Source organism: Rissa tridactyla, chromosome 2, assembly GCF_028500815.1.
Source record: "Rissa tridactyla isolate bRisTri1 chromosome 2, bRisTri1.patW.cur.20221130, whole genome shotgun sequence".
In the NCBI taxonomy this organism is placed as follows: Eukaryota; Metazoa; Chordata; class Aves; order Charadriiformes; family Laridae; genus Rissa; species Rissa tridactyla.
In genome coordinates, this window is record NC_071467.1 from 122,752,788 (window position 1) to 122,777,132 (window position 24,345).

General features: G+C 40.8%; 1 protein-coding gene across 2 annotated transcripts in view; it reads left to right on the top strand.

Annotated features, from left to right (window-relative positions):
- The first annotated feature begins 21,895 nt into the window (after nt 1-21,895).
- OSBPL10 (oxysterol binding protein like 10) overlaps nt 21,896-24,345 on the top strand; it is a 117,883-nt gene continuing 115,433 nt past the window's right edge. Inside the window, exon 1 of one of the 2 annotated variants that reach the window (XM_054193432.1) lies at nt 21,896-22,316. In XM_054193432.1, coding sequence (XP_054049407.1) covers nt 22,006-22,316 — 311 coding nt within the window. In that variant the 5' untranslated portion in view covers nt 21,896-22,005. The remainder of the gene's footprint in view (nt 22,317-24,345) is intronic. The other variant, XM_054193431.1, reaches the window with a different exon arrangement.

A 24,345-nucleotide genomic window follows, 5' to 3' on the forward strand; every position in this document is an offset into this window, starting at 1 on the left:
CACTTCCCTAGTCCAGCTCACCACACTATTCCTGATACAGGCTGGGATTCTATTGGCCTTCTTGGCCACCTGGGCACACTGCTGGCTCATATTCAGCCGGCTGTCAACCAACACCCCCAGGTCCTTTTCTGCCGGGCTTCTTTCGAGCCACTCTGCCCCAAGCCTGTAGCGCTGCATGAGGTTGTTGTGACCCAAGTGCAGGACCCGGCACTTGGCCTTGTTGAACCTCATACCATTGGTCTCAGCCCATCAGTCCAGCCTGTCCAGATCCCTCTGCAGAGCCAACCTACCCTCAAGCAGATCAACACGCCCGCCTAGTTTAGTGTCGTCTGCGAACTTACTGAGGGTGCATTCGATCCCTTCATCCAGATCATTGATAAAGATATTAAAGAGAACCGGCCCCAGCACCGAGCCCTGGGGGACACCACTTGGGACCGGACACCAACTGGATTTAACTCCATTTACCACCACTCTCTGGGCACGGCCATCCAGCCAGTTTTTTACCCAGCGAAGAGTACACCTGTCCAGGCCATGAGCAGCCAGTTTCTCCAGGAGAATGCTGTCGGAAACAGTGTCAAAAGCTTTGCAAAAATCCAAGTAGATAACATCCACAGCTTTTCCCTCATCCACTAAGCGGGTCACCTTATCATAGAAGGATATCAGGTTTGATAGGCATGACCTGCACTTCACAAACCCATGCTGACTGGGCCTGATCACCCTGTTCTCCTGCATGTGCCGTGTAATGGCAACAAACAGAAATCACAGATACTTATGTGCATATTCCATTCTCCTCAACCTTGTACAGCGACCAGCCAAAGGGAAATGACAGACAGATATAGGTTCTAGTAGATCAAGCCAAACAACTGTTTGCCTGAATTATAGGTGTTAAGGCCCTCAGATTCTGGGCTTTGTATGCAAGCAGCTGAGGCAGGAGCACGCCTCCCTTATGCCAGCTTTGCTATGGCTGCAGTATGAGCTCCTCTGACAAGTGAAGCAAGCACCTGGGTTTATTAAACCACCACTAAGATTTGACAGATTTGATCTGCCAACACCCTAAAAGACTAAGTCAATATCAACTTTATCTAGTGCGCGTCAGAAAGCAGATGGTTTAGTACCTGTAATTCCATTACAGGAAAAAAAAGAGGAAGATTGATAACAAAAATAAAAATATGTTTTGGATGGGGTAAAAAGTAACAAACAATGAGATCACTGTTCTTGTTTTCCAGTTTTCCTCTGTATTTAAGTGGTTTGTAGGTCCAATGTCAATAGAGATAGATCATTTTTTTTTCTCAGTGCTTCACTTGACTTTATACATGCTGATGAAAAAGACGGCATGGATTAAGCATCCATCAAGAAGAACAAAACCAAGTCATATAAGGGCAGTATAAAGCTCTAAGATTCTCTAGTTGCATGTTCTGGACTACTTACATGCAGAATCACTGAACTTACAGCTTAATCTTTTAATCTATTTTAACTATTTTAGATATTGCTAGGATGCCTGTTTCTCTTTTTCTAGGAAGTTCTCTATTTGTCTGACGTCTGAGCATTTACAAAAACCTGACAAGCTCCTTTCAAAAGTGAGTACCCAGAGATAATAAAATATGTCAGTGCTAATCTACAGCTGCAGAGAGTCCTGTACAAAGCAGAAATATCTGGCAACGAGAAAATACAGGTGAGCTACAATAGTTTAAAATAGTCGGCTTTAATTGCAAATTCTGAAAACAATGCTGATTACCCACTTGGAAAATTTCCATTTAATATCCTGATTTTCTCATTGAATAGATTATTTTAAAAAACAAATTTTTTTAGGATACATTGAAAAGCATTAAATAACAGCTTCCTTTGTTTTATTCTTAGCATTCTGTATAAAAGATAGGAACCTGATTTATATATAATTAGGTAATTATTGCCCTGGAACATATTAAGGTCTTGAAACACATCTTGAGTCATTCTAAATTCTGCTGATTTTGTAGGAATTTCTTTTACATACATACTATTGTGTGAGTGTGGGCTGGCAAAACTGTGACTTCTTTAGTAGTATAAACTTTTTAGCCTCACTATGGATATGGATTAGGTAGCGCAGCTCAGCCTCTCTGAGTAAATGACCTCAGAGGGAAGAAGATTAAGTATATATAAGTTTATATAAGGTTACGTTTATGTAAGATTAAGTATATAATAATTAATATTTTCATAAGACACCTCAGTTTCTAAAAAATCTTAAAGACAGACCTGAGGATGAGGTCCTGCCTAAACTAAACATACATAGATATAACTGAATAATAGAATTAAGAAAGTGCTCTCTATGTCCCACTGTCTTTGACTTTTTTTGAAGGCGTACAGAATGGGAAGGAGTTAGGTTTGGCTTTTAGTTTTTGTTTTTTTTATTCCCAGTGACTGCTGAGTAGCTTTAAAGTCCCCAGAAAAGAAATGTGCATTAGGGCCAGGAAATGCAAAGAGGCACAAACATTTTACCTTCCTTCCCACTCAGACTTCCTCGCCTTCAACTCCACTCCCTGTTCCTCCTCATCCTTTCTTCACATAACCAGTTTTCTCACTTCTTATCTGTGCTTATTTAATCTGCTCTCCGCTCCTTTATTCGAATGTTTCTCATTTATGCCCATTTTCACCTCAGACTTCCCAGTCTTGCTCTACTTTGTCTGACTATTCTGCATTTTTGAGGATAAAAAGTTGATAAGAAAAGCAAGGTGTTTTGAAGGTTAAAAGCCATTTTACTTTTCCTTACATTTAGGCTAATGTACTCACTTTATTTTTAGTGAACTACCCACCTCATGCAAGGTTGACAGGAACCTTCAAAGAAAAAAGAATGCTTGCAGCTTTGCTTAGAGATCGTATTGCATTTTGACAGGCCTTACAAGATAAATACAACTTTAATCTAGCTGGGAACCTAGGTCAAGCACAAATTATAAAGTTTAATGGATAAGGAGAAATCTGGAAAAGAAATGTCTAATTTTAGCTTCATAAAGACTTTATCTCTGTATATTACAGATCCTGCTGTTTTTTCTTCTGCCCGCCCAACATGGTGTACTTTTTTCAGGTAACTTGTTACTCATGGTAATTTGTTACAAATTATGCCATTAAGCTTTTGTGTTACATCATTATTACTTAAGGTCATAGCATAAGCCTCTTGGGTCAGTAAAAAGACCATCGTCCCCAAGTTGTTCATTCCCCTTTCTGCACTTTCTTGACAAACAAGTTGTTGTTTGTGCAGACCATGCAGAAAATCAAATAGGAGAATTAGCTGTGTTTATCTGCTTTTTCTAGCTTAAAGTGTTTGTTGAACAACTGTCTCAGCCCATAGCATAAGAAGTCAAATGACTAAGCAATTTACTGTTATTAGATTTGTGTTCTGGAATAGAGCCTAAATATAAAACAGAGACAGAATTATGTGGGCTGAGGGCAATAGACAAAACTGATTTTGGGAAATACGTGTGTCTGTCAGGTAAGTGCTTCTTGCCTACAATCTTTAGGCAGTGGAGAACTCTTTTTAGAAGAATTGGTTATCATTGCTCTGTCCTATATAAAAACAGTATATAAAAGATATTCTGTACAAAAGAAAAAATAAAGGCAAACTTTGCTTTACATATGCCGATGTTTTGTCCTGGTTTTGAAGTGCAGATGGCCTCAAATCATTCCTTTCTTTTCTATCTTCCATTCTTGTCTTCTTGAAGGTGACCTAGTCTTCATCTCACCTTACTCACTGAACCACTCTGATGGCATGTGGGGAATGCTTTCTTTCTAACCTTTCTTCCACAAAGCAAACAATAACAAAGACCTTTGTTTTTGGAAGGTAGGAGAATGGTGATGGTGTAAGAATGTAGGCCTAGTTCCCTGCTGTTTAACAGTCAGCTTTGAGAAAGCATTCACATTCTCAGCTAGGAACGAAAAGAATACCAGGTCTCCCTATGCATGTACCATTAGCTGATGGAATGCTGCAATTAGGAAAACTCTGCTTTAACTCAGGGGGAATGGTTTGTGCTTCTTTCTTTGTGACTATGATGCTACAGATGACTGCAGATCTGCTGCAGATTCGTTGGCATCATTGCCTCCACATTTTAACGTAAGATACTTTTGAGTGGGTTTGTGAGCTCTTAACAAGCAATAATCAGAATTTTCTTAGCATTGCTGCTTACCACTACTGGTTTCTTGGATTGTTAGGCAAAGTGCTGTGTGCTAGTATCATGCTGACATTGGGCAACTCTGGAGGGGGAGAGTTGGCCTCAATACAATGGCACAGTGAAGGATCTGATAGTAAAGAAGTGTGTGGATTTGAAGTGAAAACTATTTCTAGCTGCTCAAGATGTAAAATGACTGTCTGGTCAATTGAATTACGGAATCAGAAGTTCATGGATATTCATGCATTGTCCAATGATCTGGAATCAGGATAGATCGCTTATAGTCTCTACTGTGCTCCAGTGACTTTTACCATATCTAGATTAATTTTAACCAGCATGCAGCTACACTTCCAGATTAAAAAGGCTCCAGAAGACAGTCCCAGTGCTTTCACTACAAGTCTTTAGTAAAACAAGATGTAAAGTTTAGGAATTCCAAAGTAAGGATTGATATAGTGCAGGCAGTTCCATTAACATAGTGAATGTTGACCTAGATACATATGTCTTCATTTCTCTCCGTTTATCAGATATTCAGTCTTATAATGTCCAAAGAAAACATTCAGCTAAAGTTAGTCTGGAAAGATGTATTGACTGATTTTTAGAAATAATTATACCCATCAGATCCTGCTAGATCAATGATATGCTTAGCTGATGCTCTCAATAGGTGTGTCTGAAAGTCAGTATGTTACTGTTTAATAGCTTTTATTGACATAGACTATGTGGAATTGTATGCAGTTCCAGAATTGATTTTTTGTTGCATTCAAATTTGATTATATGTCATTGTAATTTTTTGGAACAATTTAGTGGACTGTCTGTCTATTGAGAGAAACTAAACAGAACCATGGAACGTGTTTTTCACAATGTAAACACTGTGAAACAATAAACAATATAAATTCACTGTGAAACAGTCAAAGTAATGTACTAAATCAGAAAGTAACTGTTGGTTCATTTTAAGCAAAATGAGAGCCTCCAGTGTGTACGGACTCATGAACATTTGATGTAGCAAGGAGAGTAAGAAATATGAGAAGAGTAGTCCATTTTTACATGGACGTGAATAGCTAAAAAGTTTTTACAAAACATTTTAACTAAGCTGGTACCAGGGCCCTCAGTGAGCCCCCAGGCTCTAGTTGTCTTGACCAGCCTGTAACCGTCTTTCTCTGTAAGCCTCCCCTGGAACCCCGTCCCCATCTCCCAGGCTTTGGCTGCCTCTGTGCACAGGCAACTGTGTTGTGGCGCAACTGCGTAAGGCTGGATCAGACTGCTCTGTAAACAGCTAGGTCATGAGAAAGAGCTGAGAGAAACCTCACATGGGACCAGGATGCACATTTCGGTCCACACACACTCCACCCATTGGCTCAGGAGCTGCATTTCAGCCCAGGCCTTGCTGTCAGTTTGTGTCTGAACTATGTTGCATGTGTGCGATGCCTGGCCTTGTACCTTGCCAGCCCTGATCTTGCCTTCCTGACTTGTCTCCCTGGGTTGGCCTTGGAACTGCCAGGTGTCTTCTCTGGCTGTCAGTGGACTTTTGGCTGAACCTGGTTACTGTCACTGGACCTGCTTTGCTCTTCTTGCTCATGTAGTGTGGGACTACACCCTTGTTAGGAAGGGCATTGCTCCCACCTGCTTGCCATCCTGGCTTGCTCCTCTTGGCTCACCTTCCTTTGCAGAGCAGCTCATTCTTGCTGTTTCCCGACAGCTAAAGCTAGAAATATTTTTCTACACTAGCTTTAAAAGCTATAATGATACAGACTTACGTAAGTTTCTCTTGTAGCACAGCAAATGCAAAATTTTTTTTCTTATTTATGTGGAGGCACCTGTGCTGATCCTGCACTGCTGAGAGCAGGAGTAAGACTAACAACAGGACAAAGATTAGCAGCACAGAAAGGCAATTTACTTGTGTTCCTCTCTGACTTCATTCATTTGAGCAACCGCAGATCCAGTTTATTTGAGTAAAGTTATGCAGGATTAGGGACTAGGGCCATAATAAGTAACAATTAATACATGACTCACTCATTCGAGGAAGGTGTGTACAAAGGGCAAATTATTCCAGATTACAAAACTATTTAAGACTGGAAGTGAAAACATCTTCTTATTCCCTTGTTGTAGAATGGGAGCAAATCACTTTATTATTATGTGAGATCATATTAAAAATAAATCAGGTAGGATAAACAGAATCTATGTCTGTAATATGTTATATCTTAAAAATATACTCTACATGCCAAGCAAAACTAATATGGTATTTAGTGAAAAGCAGCTTACTCTTCATGCAAAATGTACGAACTCCAGCAACTATGCCAGCCGATGTTTTATTAGCCACAAAATATATAACAGATGTAGAAACATTGCCTTAAAAGATTCTTGGGAGACTTAAGAGAATCACCTTATCCCATAGCTCCACCTGGGCAGCCAGGCTGGTTACTTAGTTAAATCTCAGGTGACATTCTCATAAGGGATGGTTCTTTATATCAGGAAGTAAGTTTGTGGGCTTTAGGGCTTAGTACCAAGCCAAGCTGGTTGTTGATGAAAACCAGGTTGTGCGGTTTCAGTTTGTAAAGCCATACAATCTGCAAGAGTTCTACTATGGGGGACTCACAGGGTGCCAGTGACCCCAGGGAAAAAAAAAGTATAGGCTACAGAAGTAAGAAAGCCAAACAGTACTTGGTAGTTGCGCTAGGATAGGCATGTAATTTCATGGCCCCACTGTCTTCACCCCTTCTGTCTGCACTGTAGAGACCCTAATTCTCTGTATGCTGACTTCACGCTATTTTAGCTTGTGCACTGTACAAAACTCTGCCACATTGCAATGTACAGAGACGTGCTTTGCTGCTATGGATCTGCACAGGGCACGTATTGTGCTTGTCTGCTTTGTAAGTGGACATCACATACACTACAGGAGGGGCAGCTTGTACCTCAGCTTCTGACCTTAAGACAGCAGAGCAGCTGGTTGTTTCCTGTGTTCATCCTTTTTCTAGATGGTAGGTCATGATCAGTGAACCTGTAAAGGTTTAAAAATGCATATTTTTGGACATCAGATCACTATCTAAGTTTTAGAGCATTGTAACAGGAGTTTCTAGTGAAATCTTTTCTATAAACCGCATTTCCTATCCTTTTCCACCCCTAGTGCTTAGTGTATCTTCTGGATGGAGGGCAGGTCTAGCATTGCAGGCTAGTCACCTCTCTGTGATGGAGGTAGGACAGCTTCCCTGCTGCTTCTGGTCATCTTTAATGAGATGCAATCTGATTTCTCACCAGCAGTGGGCTGTTTTTTTGCCTTTACCACTTACATTGGTGCTTTTCCATTGCTGTGCATCAGAAAACAATGCAAGCTATGCACTCCTAATGTGCGCAAAGCCTCTCTGCATCGACTGTGACAATCTCAGTAACCTTCGTGTACAGTATGTGCAGTCTAAGAGTACCAGCAGCATCCAAACTCTGTTATCAGCATACCAAGCTGGCATGGAATGTCCCCCGTGGAACTGATCTGCTGCAGCTAGTTTGTAACTCAAGGGCGTAGGGCTCTATTTATCTTATCTGCAGAGGATAAAAACTCCCATGAGGGTGTTCCAACTCTCTGTTTTGTTATTCTGTGGTAGAGTTTATGCATATTAACCTCCCGAGGATCAACACCTAGGACAAATTTAGCATCCAGAGTAACTGTGACTTATTTCAATGTTTTTGTTTAGTTGGAAACCATACACTTGCCATAAATTGTGAAAGGCCAGGGAGTTCTGAAACAGCTTTCAAAGATGGCAGCTAGCCAGCTTTAGTGCCAGTCTGATAGGGTCTGAGTATATAAACCAAATGTTTTCAGTGTGCTTAACATAATTTGGTTCAAAGAAAAACATTTGTTTCAAAGAAAAAAAATCATCAACAGTATCCTGCTTTGCAAGCACAGAAACGTTTTTATTTTTTCCATTAAATTTTAGTGCCTGCTAACACTTGTTTTAGCATGTACAACAAGGCCCGGTAACAACAGAATAGATTCCCAAATGCAACTTTAAAAGGAGAACATAATATTAATCAGCAAAGAATGACTTTCACTGGACATTAATTTAGTGTGATGTGAAGGAGGAAGCTCCTTTGGCACTAGAGGGAGTTGCTGTTTCCCCACGATAAATCCTGTCCCATGCAGCTAGAGTTCAAACATATAGGACTTTATTGGTTTACAAAGTTTGTATGCAAACTGACTGAGCAAAAGACCAAGATAGAGACAAAGGAGGCATTAGACTGAACATTTCTGAAGAAGATGTGGCATAAAACAAAGTTTACAGCCAGTTAACACGTCTATTTTTATTGCAGTTCTTAAAATCAGTAAATTATTTGAATTAATCTCCCACTTTGGACCTAATTTGAGTCTCCACCTATTATGTTTAAGAAAGACTGGTATGTTCTTCATAGCAAAACTAAAAATCTGTAGTTTATGGATAGCTTCATTGGTTTTAGCATCTAGTTTATGTCCCTGCTCAACAGAGGTGTTTCCAAAAGAGCTCTGAGTTCCAAATTCCTGAGTGATGCCTCAGTTGGTTACTTGGGTGTGGGAGAAGCAACAGGAAAAAAAAAATCCTTGCAAGTTTTCAGAAAAATAATGAAGAACTATGGTGATGTTAACAATTTCACCACTAGTTTTGATTTCCTTTAATTTTGGATAGAAAAACTTCATTGTTTGTAAAGCTTGTGTGCATTAATGTGGTATTCAGACCTAAATAATGTTCTAGAGCCTGAAATATTCATCCCCAAAGCTCAAGCAACTTAGTTGCCGTGGATGGGGTTGTGCAGTAGTAAATGATAGGCGTATAAGATGCAGTCATGTTGATTAAGAAACAGGGTGAAGAAGAGTTGAGTTTTGGTCACTATTGATAGGAATAAAACCCAGTAAATATCAGTAGATAGATATCACCAGATATCAGTAAATATCAGCAGATATCTCTCAGTAGAAGAGTTTCAATTTTGAATATGCATAAGCGCGATAAATCCACTTTTATTTACATAAATCCACTCTGAGAGTGAACAGCATGCCACAAACTACTGTCTCAAAAAAAAAAAAAGCTGTCTTTTTATGTAGAGGAGAGCCTGTAGCAGGCTGTTTGATAGTCTAATTTGTATTCATTTGGTTAAAGAGGAAAATTATTTACAATTATTAGCACGAAGAGACTATCCTCCCTATAGTTATCCCCATCTCTGCAACCTTTCTGCTCTGATATTCAAGTTTTTACCTAATGTGTAAGAATGAATACCAGGATGGAGTAAAAAACATTTGGACTGAAGAATAAATTAACACAGTAGATAATGAAGCCTCTTCTCACTTTTATTGATTTTCTCAACTGCTATAAAACTTGCTGCATCTTTTAGAAGAAATATTATCAGTTCTCTTGGAGATTCAGATCTTCATATTTGTTGCTAGCCGAGATGATGCATTGTCTTTCTTTGTCTGTGCACCCATAAGCTCTATTGTATGACTAATTAATCTGCTGTAATAACAGTGAACTTAGTAATGTAGTTTATGGCTTAGCTTTCAAGTTTGCAAGAATATTTATTTGAAAGTTTTTAATTGTTTTGTGTCTTGGCCTTGAAGGCACTAAAATGTGCACAATACAGGCATGCTTTGACCATTCAAAATTAATTGTCAGTAATGCAATTAGAAGTCTTCTGAAGTGTGTGAGCTATCCAAATTATAATGAAATGGAAACTTGACTTTGTAGTCATTAATTACCTCATTAACTGGCGGTTTCTTGCACCTTCAAACCTTGGAGATTTTATTAGAATATGGGATTAAATAAAAATACGATTTAGTCTTTTCTCAAAGGGAAAAGTGAAATACATAAGGTTTTCAGGATAGGAAGATTTTGAGAATGTGAAGAAAAATCCTTGGCATCAGCCATATTCCCTGAGTGTTCCTTCCCTTTGAGGAAATGGAACACGTTCCCTTTTTAAATATTTGCTGAATTCTTTGGAATCCATGGCTAAGTAGAATATTTTTTTTCAATTATGCTTAAATCCGTTTGCTCTTTTGGGTCTTCTGTTTTCTCTGTGACTCCCAAAATAATGCATTCAAGTTCTCTTCTCATTCTTTGCGAGGCCAAAGAGAACTTTCCTGGAGGCATGAAATGTGAAGTGCTTGAATTTCTCCAGCTCTTTTCTATAATCTGTGAGGACTTCTACATTCTCTAGGAAAATGTCTTCATAATAACCTGTATTATTTTGCTTTCCGTTTGCCTCTGAGTGTAGCCTCCTTAGTAAGACCAAAGATGTTAATTACTTTTAATCCAAAAGCTGGGGCTTTTTTTCTTTTGACACTGTTTTAATTTATAGAAATATATCTTAATTAATATATTGTGTCTGTGGGAAAAGCTAACCACTGTGAGATCCAGGTCCTATTGCTTATCTTCTATTATCAGTGGAATTTTGTTAGAAACTCTGCAGTTCTGGCAGTACATTAGTTTTAAGCTGGACATTGGTGCACAAAGCAATACATTTCCCATTTGCTTTCTAGCTGACAGTCCATTCATCTCCTGATACAATGCCTGCGAGGAATTAATCAGACTTAATGAGGCCCTCATCATCTCCTTTTTGATGTTGTGCACTCTACCAGTGCACCCTTGCAAAATGACATAATGTATTAGATTTTTTTGCTTCTCATTCTACATAAGTTTTGTGACATGTTTTCCTAGATTGTGCTGGCTACCACAGAATGTAAGGCTTCTTGTGTTATTTTGCTTGACTTTGATTTTGAGCTTTGTATGCATACACCTCATTACCCCTGTGGATATGAGTTTCATACCTGAGTTGTCCTTTTTACTGGCATTTTGAATTTTCAGTTATGTCTGCTGAATTAGACTGCCATCCATCTGCTAGAAGCCTTATTCTGGAATGAGCAGATCTTGAGCTAACTCTAAATAATGTGCCCAGATTTAATTCTAAATCTGCCAGTCTTTTTAGTGTTTTCAATTGTGTCCTAGATTTCGATATTCTTTTCCTTCATGAGAAAATAAATTTGATTCTTCAGTTTTCATTCAACCACAGATACTTCTGATGTAATCTTGTACCCTAGATAAAACCACATTTTTGTGTTTCATTTTATGGCACAGCTATTGTACTTCTTACATTTCTGTGCTGCAGTTTCACTGCCTCCTTTGACCTATATTAACAAGAGATGCCTAAATGTACCATGTATTTCAGCATCAACCACCATAAAAAGGTGACCTTCTCAATGTCATTTTTCTTTTAATAAAGCCTATTGCTTTTGTACACACAGTATAACAGTGTTTGAACTTCCTTCCATTGGCTGCTGTATTTCTAGAGAGTTAGAGCTGTGACTGAGCCTTTAGCATGTGTGTTGTAATTTTATTTCTGTTGTTATATGACATTAAGTAAACTCTGGGACACAGGATGCAGAGCAGAGATCAACTACATTATTAAGTGCTTTGATTCCAGTTGGGCTTGAATTTATTGATCTTCTCTATTATATACCACAAATTTCTCAGAAACACAGCTCTTCACAAAGGGTGCCACTAACAGTACAGAGAATATAGGGGAAATTCAGAAGCCAGTGAAAAAGGAAGGTACATGCTTCCTGGACAGCCCCTCCATGTATGCATTCCTGGGTAGCTAAGAATAGCATTAGTGAGAAGAAAATAACTTTATTCTCCAAGGAAGAAACATTAGTTGCATTGTGCTACAGATCGTGAATGAAAATTGTACTGCCTTGGTTCTGTGTTACACATGGATATTCATCACTTTTTTGTAAACTGGTATTGCATGTTGCTTGCTGTTTATTTCTACCTCCCCAGTCCAGGTTGAAGAACACCACTCTTGGCCAAAGAAAAAGAAGCTCTCTTGACTTGAACTAAAGTGGAGAATTTCCTGAGAAAGAAGCTGATGCAAGAGTATTTTTCTACCTTTCCCTCACTTTTATTTTTTTCTTTTAGCAAGACTCAAGCCTGAGAACCTGTATGTACTGCATTTAAACAACTTCAGAGAATTTCCATTTTTGAGAACTGTGCTAATTTTACACTAGGGAAATGTTAGGAAAAAACAAAGTGGAAAGAAATTGCTTTGTGTATTTCTTCCCATATTTATCAATTAATAAGGCCATTAGTACCTCTGAATACATAAACACCGTTCCTATCCTCTGTGAAGAAAATTACTTGAGTGCAAGGAATGTGTCAGAAGTGTTATGCATAAAATTTGTGTAGATAGGAGTGGTATTTTCCCTCAAAATTACTAAACTAAAGAAAAATAATCTTAAAACCTAGGGCATCAGGACATCAGTTTACTTCATGCAGATAAAGCTTTTTTTTTTTTTCCTTAAACCCTTCTCTTTTCTTGTGTGATGGCTTGGGTTGGCTTGCTTAGGTCCGTTTCCCTTTGTAATATTTTCCTAAGATTCAAATTAACCCTGAAACGCTTGGTTATCTCTGTCTGTGGTTGATGACCTCTGACTTATTTCTGGTGCACTGCATCATCAAACGACATCAGCTTTCCTTCTGAAGCTCTATGAGAGTGAGAAAATCCTGTGGTTATGTCAGGAGACTTGTCTTCTATTTCTCCCTGGGTTACAAACTTCCTGGCAGCTAACTGCCAGGATTTTGACACGTGTGGTTTATGTGCAGCCTCTGAAGACTGCATTTAACCTAGCCTTTTTTGGCAAACTCCCCATTACACTCTTAGGCTGACACTGGAGCAGCTCCACCTCCACTGGGAATTCTAAAGTGGACCAGCCGCTTGTGTTGCTATCAAAGTGTTGTCTAAACTTGGTTAGAACAGATCTCTGGCAAAATAAGGCGATAGCAACTGCCAAAGACCTTGCTGGTGCTTCGAATGTGGTGTGACAGTCCTCATTGTTGTTAGCAAGGAAGAAATCTAAAACTCTTTCAGACTGGCTGATTCTTGTCTTTGTTACTGCCTATAAGCCCCATTTTTCCCTGTCAGCAATAGAATTCTATGCCCTTCTCTACTAAAAGCAATATGAATTTGATTTCTGAGATGAAGGAATCTGGGACCAGATTACATTAGTAAATTAAATGGGCTGTGTTCTCCCATAATATGACCCTATTCCAGTTTATGAAGCACATGCTGTGTATGAGTTTATTTATAGCTTTTAGATGATGATTTTGTTCAAGCAGTCTTCTAAAAAAAAAAAAAAAAGGAGGTGCATGAACTTTTGAAGACCTTTCCTGTTCCATTTGATATTTATACTAAAACCTCAGATCCTTTCTATTTGTTTTTCATGAAGTGTTTTGAAAATTATGTGGAGAACTTACTTACATAGTTTTTAAATCTGACATCAGATCAGTGAAGCCTAACTTGGAGGGGGAAAGTTCTTATTGAGATACTTCAAAGCTTTGTTATATAGTTTATTTAAATTTTAGTTTCTGATGATGATTTCAAATATTTGCGAGAAGAATTTTTTTAGAGATCTAATGCCTGTCTTTTTAGTTAGGGGTTGATCTCTTCTGATCATGATTTCAAGGTCCCCCAGAATTTTTCCCTATTTCTCCTGAATGGGATAGTAAGATTAGACTTTCCTCCTTCATTTCACACAAACAGGATGTCAGAAAAATTAAAACAGATTTCCAGTCTGCTGTGTATCTTATAAAGAAGGAAGAGAATCATCTGTGTGTGCAAAGTCCTGGATTCTTCCTCTTATTGTCATTTCAGGTTGTTAAGTCTGGAATCTGTTTTATCAACTTTCATAACTTTAATGCTATCTCATTTTCTGAAAGCATAGCCCTATTTTTAGGCTGTAACACAGTATCACCATAGTAAGGGGAAGTTTATGATTGAGCGAAGCTGGCAGAGCTGAGTTTAGAATGTCTGGATTTGTGAAACTGCGGCTAAGGAGTGCCTGTTCCAGGCATCCTCTATGGAAAAGATCAAGGTCAGGAAAAGTTAAACTGAAAAATGACAGTTTCCTGAACTTGTAGTTTGCTTATTCTAAAAAATTAACATTTGTTTCTACCTTTGAAATCACAGCAAATACTTTCATATCAAGCCATTTATGAATGCACATTCAGTTCTGCAGAATAGGCTCTCAAAAGTCAAAGATCAAAGCTGACAGCTGAGTTTTAGAAACCAGAGAAACGGAATCATAATTCAGCTCTTTGCATATTTGAGGTTATCTCCATTGGATACTCCTGTCAAGGCTGTGTGATATGAGAGAGCAAGCATTACAAGCAAATTCACTGGGGAAGAGGGAGAAAAAAATATGGCTGTCTCTTTCTGTCCAGCAACCTAAAGAGGATTAGATAAATGACCTTGTCAGGCTTTTATAAACCTCAATTTCTACTGTTCTTCAGAATCAGTGAAGATAACAGTCAGTTCTGTTCTGTGGGGTCCTGCTGAACATGATGTTGCCTATCTGTTATACCAGCATTAAACCTGCAGACCACAAAAGAATTAGCCCAGCATTTGCATGAATTAGGCAATATGCAGTACACTCCTTTTATGTTTTTTTTTTAATTTTTTTTTTAATTTAAAACCAATCTTATTTATTGTAATATGTAATAAATTTTTTGGTTCATATGTTTTTCACAAGCTATTTTAATTTGTCTGTTACCAGCCAAATTAAAATCAGTCAGTGGTGAATGCTGGCAAACAAAATGTCATCCCTAGCTTCAGATAATTGCATACATCACACATTCTAGAGCTAATCACAGTATAACCCCCAAGACTATAAACCCCCAAACTGTAAAAAATCCCCAAGTTTTACTGCCTTTTACTGCCTTTTACACGCTTGTTGACTGGTTTTATTGGTGAGAGCTAAAATTTAGAACCGAATGGCAAAATATATTTCAGTAGTTTATTGAATTTACAAAAGATTTATTTTGAGAGTAAAAAGCAGTTAAAATATAGGTATCATGATTGGCTCTAAGGTTCTTGCATTTTGTGTTAACATTACTCATAAAAAAACTAGGAAATCTCTATAATCTGCCCAGCTTCTAAAACATTGTCATGAAAAAGGGAGTGAACATTATGCCTGTTTTAATACAAGGTTCCACAGTTTCAGAAAGTGTTTCAAACATACTCTGTCTTTTGTCGTGTCTATATATTTCAACCACGCATATTGAAATACCTACCAGTATTTTTATGCAGAATTGTAGGTAAAAAAGGAGTCAGTCATGTTGCATTAGAAACTTGTATTTGTTTCAATTAGGTTTCTGTAGATGGAACTGCTTGCAGAACGGAGTCTGAAATTAGTAATCTAAAGTACTTTCTGCATAAGTAGAAAGTTTTATTAGCTGAATTTTTCTCCCTTTCTCAGTGCCAAAAAATCTCAAATGTTTGTTTTTAATTTCTAGCCCATAGTTCCTTCCTTTTTTTTTATTTTTTTTTTAACTGTCATCCCATTGTGTGGTGTATTCTAACATTACCTAAGTAGTATTTTTAAAGATGATTTGAGTAAAACACAGCTCTGCTGTGGGTGAATAAGGGTTCTTAAGCCATAAGATACTGCATGCTATTATCAAACTATACAAATTGCTGTTGGTGGAGTATGAGATCAGAGCCCAAATGGCATAAGGTAGCATTATAGTATCAATAAATATGCACTCTGCAGTATAAGTGCTCTATAGCAATACTTTTAGGATGTACAAATGGTTCTGCAGATTAGGCATAAGATTACAGGTGCACAGATACTTCATTTAGAAAGTGGATGGACATTGGACACTAAACTGTGGGGGTTTACAGTGATATACAGCCTCATGCCTTATGAATAACAAATGCTGAAATCTGACAGATTCCACTGGAACCACTCAGCTCTCCAAAACAGGGGGATAAAAGAGAGCTTGAGCACTGGTTTGAGATACGATATATATAAGAGAGTGGCATTGAGTAATCCCAGCCTGGTCTTGAATCTGAATTTGACCCTTAGTGGGCTAGTGTACTTTTCAAATCTCTAAATGTTTAACTATAGAGATAGAAAAACAGTGGGTAAAAATGTCTGCACACTGTTAAGATTTGCTATATTGACATTTATCTGTAATTCCACACCAAACTGAAAAGGGTTTCTGTTATCCAGCAGGTTATGCTAGATAATCTCAGTGGTTTCTTCTGGCCTCATTGTGTAAATGAATCTATTTTAAAGAACTGTATTTGCAACTACCTATAACAACTGTTCAAACATTGGCTGGCACAGAATAAGGGTCTTCCCACTAGGTAAAATACACAATATATAATGTCAGTGATATTTATGCTCACTTAGTTTCTTATGCTTACTTAGTTTCTTTATGCACTGGCTTCCTATTTGTTTCCAGTTGCAGTTCAAAGGGTTGATTCTAGCTATACAGAAAATACCTTTTGTCATGGTTGTCATACACATCACTTCCTCATGCGCATTTAATGATATCAAATGCAAATTTATATAATGTGCATAATATAAACTAGTATTCTCTCCAGCTAACCATCCCAAAGTTTGTATTCCAGAGGCTCAGACATTTTGATCAAGTTTTGTTTCAACTGGTCTAACCTGCAAATTACAGAGCAGTGCACTGTAAACAAGCTATGGGACTCTAGCTGTGGCAGCACAAACCTCAGTCCAAATGACTTTGCAATGCCTCGTGGCAGAGTAAATTACCCTGCATGCAAGTCTGTTTCCTAGGCTCGAGTGTTTGTGGCAGCCAAGGTAGTTTGGGTACTTTTGCCGTGTGCCATGTCTCTCTTGACTGTTTCCTTGTCACCAGCTTTAAGTTAAGTGAGGCTTAGGAGGATGGTTATGCTGGTGGATGAGAAACCTGGATGAGAAGTTGCTGACAACAGGATGAAGTATGGCAAAGAAGTATGTTTAGCATATGCTGCAGGGTTACAGGCACCAGGGAGGGAGGATAAGATGCATAACGTTAGCAAAGCCAATGCTAAAGTTGGCAGACTGCAAAGCTAATGGTAGTTTCTCTACGTTCGTGAAATCCTAAGGTCAGAAGTGTTTTACTTATGGATGACATGCTGGTTAAATCTAAGTGAAAACCTCATATAAGATAGAAAATAGTAATTGTATTACAATTCTTGTACTGTGTTATGAAAAAGGCCAGATTAGGAGGGTCACTGCTTCTTTTAGACTTTCAAGTCCAGAAATCTATGGAACTGGATCTGAGGAAGGACCAGAGGACATGCTGCTGCTGTGCACTGTTCCATCTGCTGTGTTCACTCTCTGGCAGTTGCTGTAGACAATTGGGGAAGCATTAGTGAGAGCAGGCTCGGTGCAGGTGTGACTCTGGCATGAACTGAACTTTGTGGAATGTGTCTGAGTCATTCCACTGCTGACGTCTTTAGACAGTGGTGATAGAGGTGCACAGTGGTATGGTTTTGCCCTAAGTATTGCCTGCAGTTTAGTGACAGGTGGCTTTAGTCTCTAGAAGCTCATGGGAAATGAAGCAGTGTCTCAGGAGGACCGTGGGGCAAGAAGGAGGTGACAGTAAAACTCTATAAGCAACCCTCAGGGCATTTCCATGGAATAGGTTCAATGCTTGAATGTAGACCAGGCAGAAGTGTTTCTGCAGAGCATATAGTTAAACTCCTCCACATGATTATGATGGTAAGAAGTTGCGTGGAAATCTGGTGGGGGGAGGAGGTGGAAAAAGAAATTGGAAAGTAATTCTGTAAAACTGTTTGGTAGGGGAGCATTAAAAAGGTATAGAAAACCAAACCAGGATGACCAGGAAACAGAAATTGGTGAGCTGACCTTGTTTCTAGAAGCTAAAACTGTGTAATTTAACAAAGGATGGAGAAACATCTCTGTTTCCTGATAAGGGCCAACAGTATTGCATTTGTTATCTTACCAGATGTTTTGCTTTCTAAAAAAGGTGGGATAAATAATGAGTTATCTTGGTTCTTTTGGGTACATAATGAAAGAGGCAAAAATTTGATTTGGCCAGAGAGTGAAAGTAACAGTCTGAAGGAGGACTGTAACATAGCAGCTGTGTTACCGTGGAAACAGTGAGAACCTTCATTAGGCAGGTTGCTGTTAATAAATAGCTAATTAAGAATACTCGTAACAAAGCATACATCATGCACGATTGCATCAGACTAAGTCAGTGTATATTACTCTGAAGTCTAGCTCTACTGGGATAGATCATTAGCTAGTAAAAAAGAGATAAATACAGGTTCGGTCAATTTTGAAGAACACTAATAACTTAAAATAAATGACGACAGGGGTTCACTGATATCAAGATTGCTATGAAAGGTTGTCCAGCTCTGTTGGATTGTAGCAGTATGTACATACTGGGAAGGGAAAAAGGACAAGAAGAATCACATATTCTTGTGCTTAAATACAATCTAAAAGCTGCAGAGTGACAGTGTTTGACTCAAAAGGACCTTTGGCTAATCAAGGGGAAGGGATCCTTAGTACATGAACAGCTGCACTGCAGGTTAAACCAGAGGTCTGTCTAATACAGTACTTTATTCCTTCCACTAGCAGGTGCTTAGGGAAAGACTCAAGAACAAGGCATGGATTAGTTCATCAATATTATAAACAGTCTTCAAGGAGGCATATGTTTAGGGCCTTTCTGAACTTCAAATACATCCAAAACACTTTGGTCAACCTTGTTTAAAGGTTCTTCAAAAATAATTGCTTTTTTAATCTTTCTTGACTTTTGGCATCCAAAACCATCTTGTAACAATGAAATTTATGAGTCTAAATCATGTGAAAAAGCATTTTCTTGAGCTTGCTTTAAACCAGATACCCCATAGTTCTTGTTTCACGAGAAACAGTGAAGAATCGTTCCTATTAACCTGAGTACCATTTTGTACACTAGTTGTTTCTTTTCCAACTGAAAACCCTGTTCAGTTAGCTCCCTCCTCATAAAAAAGCTGGAGTTTATACCTTTTCTATTTCTACTCTGTCCTTTTTGAAGGAATATTATAAATGCAGAGTATACAGACGCTGGCTGTACTATAGATTTATATAGCAGCATGCTGATATTTCTGTTTTCCTAATGAGCTCATCACAGCTGTTCGCTTGATTACCCTTGAACACCGAGATGGTCTTTTCAGAGGACTATTTAAAATGACTCCAAGATCTCTTTCCTGAGAGGCTACAGTTAATTTATAGATCATCATTATGCATGCATAGTAAAAGCTATTTTCTCCACATGTGCTTTACTTTGGTTTTTTAGCAACATTAAATTTCAGTTGCTATTTTATCAGTGATTTAGTCACAACTGTGAGATACTTCTGCTACTTTTTGCACTTGATTCTAGTTTTGAGTGAACCAAGGGATTCTGGTTTAAGAAGATGCTGAGTAACACAGATCTCAACTCGGAGTAGTGGTTTCCCTCTATTTGAAAGCTAGCCATTTATTCCTGTGTTTTGTTTCCCATCTATTAACTAGTTTATAATCTGTAAGAGGACTTCCTATGCTATCACATCACAGTAATCTTTCTAGCAGCAGTGAAGAAGGTTTTGGGATTTTATGAAATTCTCTTGAGGACATAATACATTTACAGTTTCTTGTCCCTTCCATTTCAGAAACTCCTGAATGAGCACACAACTGTTACTTGACATTTGTTGTGTGGAAAGGTATGAGAGGGTTCTCTGTACCTGTGTAAGAAGGCTTATTTTCCTGACATAATTCTCTTCCAATAAATTCTGTGGAAGGCAGAAAAAATTACATTCATTCTTTATAATGTAGAACATATATAGGTAATGTGATGCAGTGGCTGATGCGATGACACTTATTTCATTGAAGCATTTTGTTCCACTGTTCTGGGCTGTCATTGTAACTGATTATGAGGAGAAATGCAGGGGTCTCATGCTTACCTCCAGCGAGCAGGGTCTGAGCTTCCTGAAGGAGCATGCCTTGCTTCATTCCAATGTCTTCTGAAAACCGTGGTTATCAGTAGTGGAGTTGAGCCTAAGAATGAGGATGTGGTCATGGAGTTTCTTTCCATGGTAAACAATGATTGGGGAATTTTACACGAACATCTTAAGTAATAGCTCTGATTTGGAAAATTACTCTAAAATATTTTGTTTTAAAAAATAACTGAGTTCATAATCTTCGTCTGTACTGCAAGAGATGTGCATTAAATGTTCTGCCAATGAAATATTAAATTCAAATTCAAGTTTCCAGACTGCAGTGCCTCAATATTTATCTACAACACAAGAAGTTTAACTACCCAAAAACTCAGGATCAGGTTGCCCAACATTTCAGCTACCCAACCACAACACATATGGTAGGATTTTCCAGAGATAAAACTGAGAGAATCTAAGTTAGGATCCCTCCTCTCTATGCTCGTTTATGTGGGGAATGAAGGCCTCTAACTGTATGTAGGTTCGGGTGGTTTGAGTATCTACTGACGTGCAGAACACAGAGGGCACATGATATTTGGTACACTCCAAAAATCTCTAGTGCAGAACTTTCCACAGGGTTAAAGCACAGGAGCTAAGCTCAGTTCATATTTTGTCATAGACTCTTTGAGCTCCTCTATATTTCAGGTTTCCAGTTATAAAATGACAAGGAGAGTAACTAGATCTGTGGTATGCTGTGAAGATACTTCTTGTAACAAAACTGAAGCACTGGGCTAATGCAGCAAGGATGGCCATCGAATTGATTTGAGGGAATGTAACCACATAGCTCTGTACCGAGCTGCCTGTTCAAGGACCTGGTTAGCTTTTTACAGTGATCTTGAGGTTACATCCTCTGTTTTCAGATGTGACTTAACCCACAATAATGTTTGTTTGTTTGTTTGTTTTTTTCAAAATCTGGATGAATGATATGGCTGCTGTGGTAAGAACAGGCTGCCCACAGAGGTTGTGGAGTCTCCTCCTCTGGAGATATTCAAAACCCGCCTGGATGCGTTCCTGTCCAACCTGCTCCAGGTGAACCTGCTTTGGCAGGTGGGATGACCTAGATGATATCCAAAGGTCCCTTCCAACCCCTACCATTCTGTGATTCTGTATGTTGATATGCATTATGTGTAGCACTATATGCTGTGTGTTGGGCAAGACTGTTGCGTTCCTGACTGCAGGGCACACCACCAACCTCTTGATTTTTTGCTGCGTGCAGGCACTGCTCTGTGCTGCTGGTGTACTGTATTGTGGACAGTTGTCTCCTTGGTGTCATGCTCCATGGCAATGAGCAGCGATGTGCATCAGCCTGTCCCAAGAAATCCCCTCTCCGGTGCTACGCTTTGTGCTCTGGCGGACACAGCTTTTGTGAGTGACAGTCATATGCTTCGTCGCCCAGCCATCCTCTTCTCCGGCGGTGTCTCTGTGTGTACACCCTGCCTACAGCCACTGCTTTCCTTGCTCCCCACGCGTGTGCGTGTCATGGTGTGTGTGCCAGGCCTGGCAGGGACGGAGGCTGCGTCCTGGGCTCTCCTCTTGCCCCGCCACACGCTCGAGGGCCTGGCAATGTGCGGGCAGGGCACCCCTTCCCAGTGCCACCAGCCTGCGTACGGGTCTCCATGGCCGCCCCGCACCCTGGGCACGCTTTCCTTTGGGGTCCCCTCGCCGTGTCACACAGCGTGCGTGTGTGCCTGTCGCGGATCGGCGGGGCGCGGGGCGCGGGGCGCTCCCTGCGCCGCCTGGCTGCGCCACGCACTCTGTGTGTGCGTGTCCTGCCTTTCCCCATTCCTTGCGTGTCTCCGTGCCTGGCACCCGCCCACGGGCAAGGGCCTGCGCGGCTCCCGGCCGGCTCCCGCGCCTCGGGCGGGCGGGGCCGAGGGGGCGGCCGGGAGCCCGCTGAGCCGCGGGGCGCCAACCGCCGCCCAACTCCCCTCAGCAACTCGGGAGGGAGGCGGCGCGGCCGTTCCCTCGCCCGGCGCGGCCCGGCCCCTTCTCCCCCGGGCGCCGCCCCTCTCCGCGCCGCCTGTGAGTCAGGGCTTTGCCGGGCACGGGCGGCAGCCGCGGCCGGAGCGGGCTCGCAGCCTCCGCCGCGGGGGGCTCCATGGAGAAGGCGGCAGCGGTGAGCGAGGGCGGCGGTAGCAACAGCAGCAGCCGCAGCAGCAGCCGCCCCACGTCGGCGGGCTCGTCTCCCTCGTCCTCCTCAGCCAGCCGCGGGTTGCCGGGCCGGGCGGCGGCCGCGGGGAGGCTGGATGGAGGCGGGGGGGCCGGCGGCGGCAGCAGCAGCAGCCCCGGCTCGGCGGCGGCCAGCCCGGGGGGCGCGCAGGCGCCCGGTGGCGGTGGCAGGCGGCGGGAACCGGTGCTGGAAGGGACGCTCAGCAAATACACCAACCTCCTGCAGGGCTGGCAGAGCAGGTAAACGCTGCGGGGCCGCGTCCTGCCTCCGCGGGCTCCGCTCCTCACCCCCAGCCGCCCCCAAGATGGTGTCCGGGCTGCTGGTCCACCCCCGCCCCGACCCGACCCCTCCCCGGCCGCCGCGGGCAGGTAGGCCGGGCCGTGCCGCCAGCGCAGCCCGAGGCCAGGCTCCCTTCCCCTCCGCGCCCGCTTTCCTGCATTTTGCTTTACTTGTTTGTTTTCCCAACGGAAGGAGCAGTTGGGCGTAAGGACGGATAAGGCGGATGGGGGGGGCGGCCCGGTGTGGGGTCGGCGGGCGCAGGGCAGCCCGGCCGCAGCGGTGGCCGCCAGCGCTGCCGCCGCAGGTGCGAGCGGGGGCAGGGCGGGATGACCCCCGCACACGCTGTTCTGCCGGCGGCGTGCGGGTTTTAAGCTCCTTTTTGTGTCACGTTAGTCTCCTGTGAAGTTGTCTTGGGTAACTACAGAATGAAAAACCGTGTGAGAGCCTCCCAAAATAAATGGGAAAAATGCCACGCTTGTGATTATTACTATTTTTTTTTTTTTTTTTTTGCTACGGGGTGGGACAGTGGAAACAGTTACCTGTGTGTTTAATAGGATCTTTTCTTGTTCCTATGTCCTTCCTGTTTGACAAGTCCTAATTGATGTTGATACGGTGACAGGCCCAGGTCCTGCAATTTTGTTGGGTGTGGACAGGCTGATGTGCGTCTGTGGAAGTCCCGGGGAAGGTCTGGTTTTGGATCTAGTGTCTTCAGTGCAAATTTTTTTTGCAAAGTTGAAGCCAGACTGTGGAATTAATAATGTTGTATTGGGATCTGTTGAAATCAGGAGAGAAGACTTCTTATTAGTGTTTTACTTTTCATTATTAAACTTTGTCCTCTTAGTGGATGGGTGGATGATATCTAAACCTTGACTTTTTAATGTAGGGCATCACAGTGATGGTTTTGAAGAGAAATAATTGCTATAGAGATTACAGGACTAGTTACAAATCTCTACACAAACCTTTAAAAAACAAAAAAACGCACCAAACCTACCAAAACGTGCCATTGCTTAAATATTAAGTGATCCCAAGCAGTAAGAACATGGGAATGGCTGGGTCCTTGTTGTTCTGACAGTGATTTTAAAGTGTTTGTAAGCGACAGAGTTAAACGGCACAAATACCGATGATGCTATGATGCTCACTCACATGGGGCTAAATCAGTGGTAGGAGTCCTGTAGCAATACTTCCTGAAAAGTTTCAGGAGCTGGTCTTAATTCCATACACTGGAGGGCATGCATAGGTACGTCAGCTAGGAGCATTTATGAATATATCTGGTATGATTTGGATACACGCTCATCTTCATAAAGCTAGTCTGCTTCAGTGTAGGCATAGAGAAGGCCCTTGACTATAGTTTTGTTACTGCAATTCTGTGCTAGGTTTATATTAGGCTTCTATCTGTTTATTGATTTATGCAGTCCTCCTGTAGTTTTGTTTAAAAACCAACCAAACACGTTTTGATACCTAAAATGTAGGACTCAACTGCATGACTACAAATTAAAAACACACCAGCCTCTTTTTTTTTTTTTTGGTGTCCCCTGACACCTCCATCTCTTTTCCAGAAACGGTATCTCTTTTACTGATCACGAGTGATTTCAAGGGTCGCTTTCATGTAATCTGATGAAATTCCAAAATAGAGGTCTTTGCGCATAAGTCTTTGGGTGTAGAAGTGTCTGTTTGTTGTATTTGGGCACTGATTAAGTCTCTGATAAGGCTGACAGCTTGAAGTGGTGTGTATAGTCTATGTATGTCCAAGGAATTTACCTGAAAACATCATGGAAAAAAGACAAATGTTACTTAAACAATTCTAGCATAGCACTTGGAAATCAATGTCCATTTACTTTAGCAGTCTTTTCTAATGCTGCTTTATCATGCTGTGTCAATTGCTACTTTTATTTTCTGTAAATCCGGCTGTTTGAGCAAGTGGTATTTGAGCAAGAGCTCTTATGCTAAGTAACTTTAGTTTGAACTTTAGTTTGTTCAGTTATTCCATTC